At 38.9% G+C, this 9,132-nt stretch overlaps 1 protein-coding gene across 2 annotated transcripts in view; it reads right to left on the reverse strand.

Annotated features, from left to right (window-relative positions):
* Nucleotides 1-8,998, reverse strand: part of lrguk (leucine-rich repeats and guanylate kinase domain containing) — an 11,720-nt gene extending 2,722 nt beyond the window's left edge. The window contains exons 1-14 of one of the 2 annotated variants that reach the window (XM_014004800.1): nt 8,717-8,998; nt 8,192-8,287; nt 7,934-8,015; nt 7,739-7,839; nt 7,336-7,417; nt 7,064-7,188; nt 5,897-6,040; nt 5,652-5,732; nt 5,466-5,552; nt 5,290-5,396; nt 4,643-4,762; nt 2,542-2,638; nt 857-970; nt 573-768 (exon numbers count right to left, since the gene is read on the reverse strand). In XM_014004800.1, the coding sequence (XP_013860254.1) occupies nt 573-768; nt 857-970; nt 2,542-2,638; nt 4,643-4,762; nt 5,290-5,396; nt 5,466-5,552; nt 5,652-5,732; nt 5,897-6,040; nt 7,064-7,188; nt 7,336-7,417; nt 7,739-7,839; nt 7,934-8,015; nt 8,192-8,287; nt 8,717-8,845 (1,561 nt within the window). In that variant the 5' untranslated portion in view covers nt 8,846-8,998. The remainder of the gene's footprint in view (nt 1-572; nt 769-856; nt 971-2,541; nt 2,639-4,642; nt 4,763-5,289; nt 5,397-5,465; nt 5,553-5,651; nt 5,733-5,896; nt 6,041-7,063; nt 7,189-7,335; nt 7,418-7,738; nt 7,840-7,933; nt 8,016-8,191; nt 8,288-8,716) is intronic. The other variant, XM_014004801.1, reaches the window with a different exon arrangement.
* Nucleotides 8,999-9,132: the final 134 nt, after the last annotated feature.

Genomic DNA, 9,132 nt, shown 5'->3' on the forward strand with positions numbered 1-9,132 from the left:
CACACACACACACACACACACACACACACACACACACACACACACACACAGAGAAATCTGGTTCTCAACAGAGCAAATGCATCTACCATCAAACAGCCATGAATCAAAGATATGGAGATCTTGACCTTAGTGTAATGAGGTGCTAGCTAACGGTGCATAAAAATGATGAGTGTCTCACGGTCACTGTATGCTCATCTCATTAAAAACCAGCAAACATGTCTGAGTGCTATCATGAGGAAAGATAAACACAGCTATCCTGCGGCTATATGTCTTTGATACATGTGGTAATTGGATTTAAAGGATAGTGTATGGATTTTAGTGAAGTGAGTTAATCCGTCTGACACTGTGCTTGGACTGCATTTTGCAAGACACTGTAATGACAAACTGCCCGTGAACAGGGCAATAACACCAAAGTCCTTCAAAGAATAGCATTAGCTTTAGCAAATTTAAATGTAGAATCAAAAAATCTTTCCTGGAATTCAGTTAATTACACTGCAATCAACATTAACTGGAATGTAAAATAGGATAAAATTTTAATAAATTCCTTAAAACCAGAGGTTTTTTTCCAATACCACAAGGAATAACAGAATCAAAGAATCCAGGGCGTTGTGTGTTGGTGTTGGCATAAAGCTCCAGACGTGACACTGCAACATCCATCTGCGCTGGAGTACAGACACCACTTTTCAGGTGGTTGATGTACTTCTGCTGAGTGGGTAGAAGCAGGATGTATCGAGGCTCAAAGTAGCTCTTCTTTAGACCGAACACACCCTGTGTCAACACACAAACAGTAGGAAATTCAGCATGTTTTCTGCAACACTCWGAAATTGTCTCACACGTAACTTTTACATTCCCATACCTCCAGTTCCGTGTGCACACAACAAGCCAGTCCCTCTTTAGCCACCTCCTCTACGGCATCTCTGGTGAGGCCGAATTGATGACCCCCATACTGCATGGTCTGGATAAACTTACCCTTACACCAAATTTAGGTCAATGAGGAAAATGGGGAAAAGAAGACAATTTTATTTCCACACTATTAAACTGATGGAACAGTTGCAATTTCACAAAATGAACCAACATAGACAAAAACTCCAGCATGTTCTGTCAGGCTTAACAACCTGAGGACATTTGTCCACCTGGGAAACAAACTTTTGACCAGGTAGTCGGGGCAAAAAAAAGAAAAAAAAAACTCCTAGTTACTTATTACACGTGACCTCCTGACCTTTTTGCAGCCGTCTTTCCGAAACAGTTTCTTTTGAGCAGCAAAATTTACTGCTTTTAAAAAGCTTAAGGGCAAATCCAATACAGATAATTAAATGGCAATAAAATTCAATTAAATCATAATAAATAAAACAGTAATGAATGTTATGAGTTTAAGAAAAAAAGAATATTATTTTATTTTGATTTCCTTCATGTATTTATGTGCTCAGAGACAGAATGGTGAAAATGTTTTGTAATGTCAACAATTAAACACATGGACACCCTGTAGTCTGATTATCCAGCCTTTTTTTGTTTCCTGTTAGAAAAACAAATCAAGTAAAAGACTTGTTGCTGCATTGTGAATTTTTTACATTAATCAGGTATGCCAAGTGTTTCGCTGCTTACAGGAAAGCACATCTGAAGACTTAAAAGCAACAACTGACAGATAAATAGTGAGAGTTTGAAGATTTAGGAATTGAAAACAGGATGGCAATAAAACAGGTTCCTGGCAACAGCAGAACACAGGGAGGAGAAGAATGCAGGAATCAAATAGAGGGAGGGACAGATTGTAAAGATCCTTTCTGTTGGAGAGCAGACAAAAGGCATCAATACCTGCATCAAAGCTGTTCCTGTGTGAATCACTAAAAGACCAGGACTATAAATAATCCTCCACCAGACAGCAGACAAGTTGACATGAAGACAAGATGGAAACAAATGTGCCCTTGAATTTTAGACACATTGGTTTTCCTCACCTGTATGTTTAAAAATCTCAGTTTCTTTTCTCTTTTAATTATTTTAACCATAAAAAGGTCTACTGAGATATTTAAAGTTTTAAACAATTTTACCAGTGTGAACATATTGACTGCCGTCAATGCCTTAAACTGTTAATTATCACCTGCATTAAAAGAGCTGTAAGAGATGCTTTAATAATTCGATCCGAAATTAAATTAAACTAATCCTGCATGTCCGAGAAGCTTTTCAGAAAAGCTCCATTTAGTTGAAGGTATCTTGCTCAAAAAAAAATAAAAATAAAAAATCAGCCAGTTAAAGTGAAATAATTTCACCCAAGAAAACTAATTATCTCAACAACACAACTCATCAAAGCCAGAGAGTGAAATCAATTTGAAACTCGCTGAAGGAGAAGTGTCAATCTACAACCCTGAAAACACAACTTTTCAAAAAATATTGCATATTTAGTTGAATTATGGGCAAGAGTTAATATTTATGGGTGATTTATGACGCTTGGAACACAAAACTATTTTGAGTCAATAAACCACAGGGAGAAAAAAATGTTCATTTGTTCTCAGGGCTTGTGACACTAAGACAAATTTTAACTCAACTCACCATGTAAATCATGTTCTGAAAGTCTTCTTCACTGACAAAGTGGTAGTCGGTTCCATTCTTCTCTCCAAAGCATGGTTTACGTGTGGTGTGACAGATCCTGATGAAATGAGATTCTAATATTCATATTATCACAATAAAAAACATTATTTATGTAGCATTTGTCCTAATAAAGTAACTGCCAAAAAATTTTAATAAAGAAGAAAGCACTTTGTGTTTATTTTTGAAGGGAAAATAAAGTGCCTAAGTTCCCAGAAATGGCTAGTCAGGTCAAAAATCATTCCATCTACAGATGATATAAATTTACATCTGTTATGAATGAAAGAGGGCCACTACCAAAACCAGACGTTTAAAACTGTTCCAGACGGTCAAACCAACAACCAGGTGAGATCATTTACATGCATTTTTGTTGCACATTTGAAAGAAATTGTTTGATGATTTGAAGGTGAGGCTGATATTTTAGATAAGACAAACCAAAAGTTATGAAATAAAATCAGGACAGACATCCTGCCCTAATTAGTGGAACTCAGGGGGGTCCAATCCTGGTCCTTAAGGGATGCTGTTTCTCTGCTCCAACACACCTGGGGTCAGATTTATAAAGGATTGCATGGAAACCATACAAAAAGTGAACGTACGACCAAAAGGCGAAAATGGCATAAGCCAAAAAATAAATAAATTCAGATTTATAAAACAGTGCGTACACATGTTTCTGCACACCTTTCCTTTATGGATCACAGCCACACGTCAGAGTTTGCGCACAAGGTCCCGCCTCAGGTTCTGCCCTCTACACACCCACACTCAACCACAAACAGTCAATGCAAAGTACCTCATGAATGTTAAGATGTATTTAAATCAGTCAGCTGATCAATGTCAAAAAAGTGATTGGCTCAGACACGCTCTGTCGTGCGTCTGGAGGTTGACAGGTGCTGACAGCTGCTCACGTGAACAGAATGTCTGTAAYTGACACAGATTTTCCCTCTAGAGTAATCTAACAATTTTTATCAAAAACTCAGCTTCAAATTAATTTTCTCTCAGAGCCTGCAGGACGATAAAACAAGAAATAAAATTAAATAAGTCAGATAAAATTAAGTTCACCGCTCTTCTCCCCTGTCACTCCCACTCCTGCCTATTATCTGCGGCTGACCGACTCCTCACCCCCCACCCCGCGCACGCGCATGAGAGGTACGGACATTAAAAAGTGAATCTTTTATAACACGTCCACGCTGGCGAGTGCATGCACACCCAAAGCGTGACCATAACCAAGCTTTGTGCTGTCGTGCTCCGCTGAAATGTCTTGTCGGGGAGGGGTCTGTGGGTCAGGGTCGTGAGGAGGAAGGAGATGCATGGAGATGCGTGAACTTTTATTTAAGATTTAAGTTTTTTGTTTCAAAGGTCCTCATGGCTCAGCAGCAGAAGCATAAATAATACTGTTAAGAAAACTGATGATAAAGTTGAATAAAATCTAAGTCTGATTCTGAAGGTAAATTAAATCTCTGACAGTGATCATTACACAGTGTGGCTCTAATTCCTCACTTCACCATCTGTGTCGCAGTTTCCCGTCTCCAAAATGAGCGTACACATGGGTCAGAGCTGGCGTGAGGCACCGCACATTTTCACGTCAAGTTTGGACTTTATAAATCACAACCTTGGCGTGAAAAGTGGCGTACGCAAGTTTCTGGACTCATTTTGTGAGTATGCAAGCTTTGTAAATCTGACCCCAGGACTGGACAACCCTGATCAAAAGTCCCATAAAAGTTCAAGATTAAATCTAAACATAASCAACTTTAAGTTCCAAATGTGCAGATCATTTTAGGATTACACATGCTAATTTTTCACACGTATTTGATTACTGTCTAAAGAACTTTAAAACCTGACTTATAATCTACACGCTTATTTGTACTATTTTGCTTTGCTAAATACAAAACAGTTAAGCCTAAAAATCATAGCAAAAATGTSAATGTCTACAGACAGTTCTCATTAAGAAAATAGACATTTTTTGACCTCATTAATAAATTGACATCATTTTGTTCATTTAAATTACATCAGAGGACATGAACTTTTGCTGTAGTTAACCACTCCAGCAGCATCTGTGTGTGAAACTGACCCGTGACCCAAGTATGCACTGAACTCTTCACACAGCCTGTGAACCAGCTCCTGCCTCCCACAKCCTTCGGGACCTGTCAGCACAAACACAGGGTAGGGGGAGTCTGCAGCGGCCGGCGTGCTGCGTACACAGAGAGTGAGACACACAGACAGGATTCCATTAATTTTTATTTTGCATATACATACCAAAACTCCAGATCCAGTTATTTTCCTTTTTAAAGCAATGCGATGCTAGAGTTAAAACCTCATTGTTCTTAAAAGCAATTCCAGCAGTCAATATAAACAGGTGCCTAGTGGGCAATATGGATGTGCTTTTTCTAGTAAGTGCAGAGGAGAATAGTAAATTGACTGTAGCTGCAGCTTTTATTTGCTGATGATGGATGTTCTCAAAAATAAAAAAGTGCTTATACATTAACTTTTTTTCTTCTTCTTTTAGAAAGTAGATAACACGAGCGGCACACAGACAAACTGCTGCTCAAGTCGGAAAACAACTCTTTGGGTATTTTATTTTACTGCCTGATTATTACCTCATCATATTTTATCATACCACCAACAGTGCACTCTCTAACTAATGCTTAGCACCTTACATCCAGCACACATTTTATTTCTCAGAAAACAAACACTAAATTGTWACGTTTTTGTGCAAACCTGTAGTGTAGAGCCTGGGGCTGCATCAGATGATAAACTACATGGGTCATGTGATCCCTCGCTGCCACGAGATCTAAGGGAGGGTCATACATGTTCACTGATGTCACCTAGGATTAAAGATTTTATAGTGTTACATGAGCAGTTGTCACATAAAGAGATTTAAAAAATAACTATACCTTTTCCTCAGTGCTGACTTTCACTTGATCCAGGATAGTCAGATGTTGAAGGTGGAAGATGAGTGTCAGTCTGTACTCTGGCTCCTCCTAGAAATTACAGTTATTGCACAGAAACAACTCAACAATAAGCATATTTTATCAACTTTTAAATGGTTTAGGATTATTGTCAGTAAAGATTATGGCTGCCTGCACGGGGTTTTCCTGCAGATTGAGGTCCCTCAGCAGTAAAAGACTGTGAATATGCTCAACTTCTTGAATCTCTGTAATCTGAAACAAAAACACAGAAAAGTACTCCTTTTAATAGTCTATTAATTTTTTTATATAGTAAAACAGTGATAAACTTGTTTTCATCTTGAGAGAAAATTGCAAAAAAWTATAATTATGACAACAAATAATTTCTAAGGTCTTTCTGGATTATCTTTGATCTATACCTGATTTTTCTCCAAGTTGATGGAGCCTAGAAGGTGGAGGCTCTGGAGGCCTGAAAGGCTGGTGATGCGATTTAAAGACAAATCAAGAATCTGCAGGGTCTTTACACTCTCCAGCCCTTCAGTTCTTTCAACTAGGTTCCCCTTCTAAWTACAGGCAGGAAGGAAACGAACATTAAACATCACATATCGATTACGAAAAACGTGCTTGAATCAAATCTCAACGAAAAAGGCTCAAATTGTTCTGCTGTTTAGGCTCTTAAAACTTTGTGTCTCCTCACTGCCAAGCTGAGTGGCAAACTGCAGAAAATCCTGACACGCGAGGACTGACAGCGAAGCAGCTGGCGAGGAGCTAGCACAGCACGCTAACGAACAGAAGAACAAGACCTGGGCACTCCCCACTTGTCAGCCCGATTCTCCCGCCAATCCACTGACAAGAGTTGTTATCTAGCTGTTTGGCCACACCTCGCACAGCTCCTGCCAAGCACGCTGCCAAGGCAGAGGGTCGCYGTCAGCAGGGGTGTGTGACCGCGCTGGTCCCGGGAAGGACCGGGTCAGTGCTGTGATGTGCTGGCTGACAATGCCATGCTGTTTAGGGTGGGGGTGTGTGAAGTAGAGGGGGTCAGGGATAGGATTAGATGAACGTTGGATGGACAGGGCATGCGTGCATGCTGAATTTGATCCAGGTTCACTCAAACACAGCAGCTGCTCCCGAAGTATAKAAAAAAAAAAAGCTGCAGACGGAGGCAGATGCTGCAAGACTGATAGCTGCTGACAATGAGGGAAGGCTGATAAAGGACAAGACAAACACGTGTGAGTACAGACACACAGGCAAGCAGAAAGACCAAGAAAAAGACAAAAAAAAGACCTGCTGTTGGACCATATGTTAATTTTTGAACAAGGGGCCAAGATTTGATTGAATCTAAAAACGTAAGACAAACAGATAACATAAGAAAAGACAAGTGACACGGAAAACACACATAGGCAAACAAACGTTATGAACACAGCAATACATGTCAACAGAAATAGCTCCAACAGCTGGGAAAGACAACTGAGATTTTTATTTGAAATTACCGGCTTGTAAATATTAGCTTGTATATATAAAAAATAAATAAAACTGGATGTATTTAAGGATATGTTTCTGGATATAATAACAAACAACCAACTTACAAGGCAGAGGTGTGTGAGAGGCAGACCGTCAAGGCCGCTGATCTTTGTGATCTTATTATGTGCCAGACTGAGATGGGTGAGTCTGCAACACTGCTCAAGACCACTGATCTTGCAGAAGCTGTTATCTACGAATGTGCTTGGTAAGAAAAAACATACGTGAGCACGCGCTGGTTTTTCATGACTCGGAGGAAAGAGATGCTACAGGTTTCTGTTAAATACTTGCACATTTTATTATTAAGATCACGTAAACATGTATCAAACAGTAAGGATACAGTCTAGATCCAGCTTACGAAGGGATTTAAAGGCTGACAAATCTTTCATTTTTGTCATAAGGTTGTAAGAGAAATTGACCTCCTGCAAAAAAAAAAAAAAAAAAAAAAAAAATACAATAATAATAAAATAAAAAAGGTACACCATTACTGAAAATCTCAAAAACCCAAACCATACATTAGTGAATAAAAACTTTAATTAAACCCGATCTGGGGCTTCAGAGTTAGCGAAAGGTTTTTGTTAAAGTTCACTGTCATTCAAGGACAGTAAAGGACTTGTAAGCATATTCAGAGTGACTACAGATGGGCTATGGAAATCCTGGCCTATCTAGGGGGAATAAGAGAGTGAGGCCCAAGCCACCAATCAAATATTGCCTTATCCTGTCAGCTCAAGGTCCTGTGCTACCTGTAGGTGCTGGAGAGGCTGGAACGCAAAGAAGTCGCGGATTTCGTTGTGAGAAACATCCAGGACGGCAAGGCRGGGCATGTGGCTTAAGCTGGATAAATCTAGCAAATGTTAGAAGAATAATTTCATTTAGATTAAACCAGCCTGCACAGGTTTAGTCAAAGTCACAAAATGAAGCAATGATTACTGTGTTACCTTTGATTTTGTTGTGTGGCAATTCCAACTTTTGAAGATGARTATAATTGCGTAACACAGATAYGTCACYCAGACTGCGACTCTTAAGCGGGGGRAAAWWMMAAAAAAAAGTTGCAATTATCCWCACAAAATTCATTTGCAAAGCAAGCTAATAAATAACAAAACTTCATAATCGAATAAATTAATTTGTCTCTGTTAAACAGTAAGTAGATTTGCCTTTAAAACTACAAATATATCTTGTGCAGGTGTGCATCTCACAGGTAGTGAAAGGTAACAGATCTGCTGCAGCTTCATGCAGAAACATTCAGGCTGGGATAAACAGCTGGACACCATTTCAGCAGTTAAAACACCACCCTTTGTGACATAAAAAAACATTTTTTTTTTTACAAGAGCAGGAATGTTTCAACAATGCATACAAGGTCTTCATTGTGAACATCACAAAATGCTACAGTTCAGAAAAGCATGTTTGTGCATACATATTTATGCATGACACGCAAATATTGATTCTACTTTAACAAGATGCTCCACATTAAAACTGCTGCTGAGTGATGCAATTAATTTGTAAAATATAATCAACCATTTGACCTTGCTGTGCACTTTTAATTGTCCAGACCTTAATTTGTAACAGGGTTATCTGCTCTAATGAATTTCTATATTCTACACATGAGAAGCTCTCCCTTTGAGTTATTACTGTGGACCACTAACGGTGTCACACAATTTCAGGACAATACTTTGTAGTTTTCAGGCTTTTACTGAAGAAAAAAAAAGGCATCTTATCTTTACCTCCATGTTTTTGTTTGCCTGTAGCTCTGCGCAGCTGGAGCTTCTTTCTGCTGATGATACGTTCACGAGCGAGTCTGTCCTGAGGTTTGGTAACGAGAGAGACAACTTTTTATTCATTGTTTCTTTCATTAGTTCTTATTTCTGCTTAGRAAAAACAGGCGACTCGACTGACACACTAAAACACAGTTAACACTAAAACGTAAACCATGTTTAAGGTTTTCGCTGAAGTACTTGCACTGTATGCAATGCTAGCCAGGGAGTGCAAACACTCGTCGCGAGGCAACAAAGTTTCAGCTGAACAGCATTGTGGGAGATGTAGTTTTTTTTTTACACAGGAGTGACCATTACAATTTTTTTATAGTACACTAATTTTCAAGCAGCAAGATATTATGAAAGCCCAATTATTTATATATATA

This window comes from Austrofundulus limnaeus, unplaced genomic scaffold (genome assembly GCF_001266775.1).
Source record: "Austrofundulus limnaeus strain Quisiro unplaced genomic scaffold, Austrofundulus_limnaeus-1.0 Scaffold26, whole genome shotgun sequence".
In the NCBI taxonomy this organism is placed as follows: domain Eukaryota; kingdom Metazoa; phylum Chordata; class Actinopteri; order Cyprinodontiformes; family Rivulidae; genus Austrofundulus; species Austrofundulus limnaeus.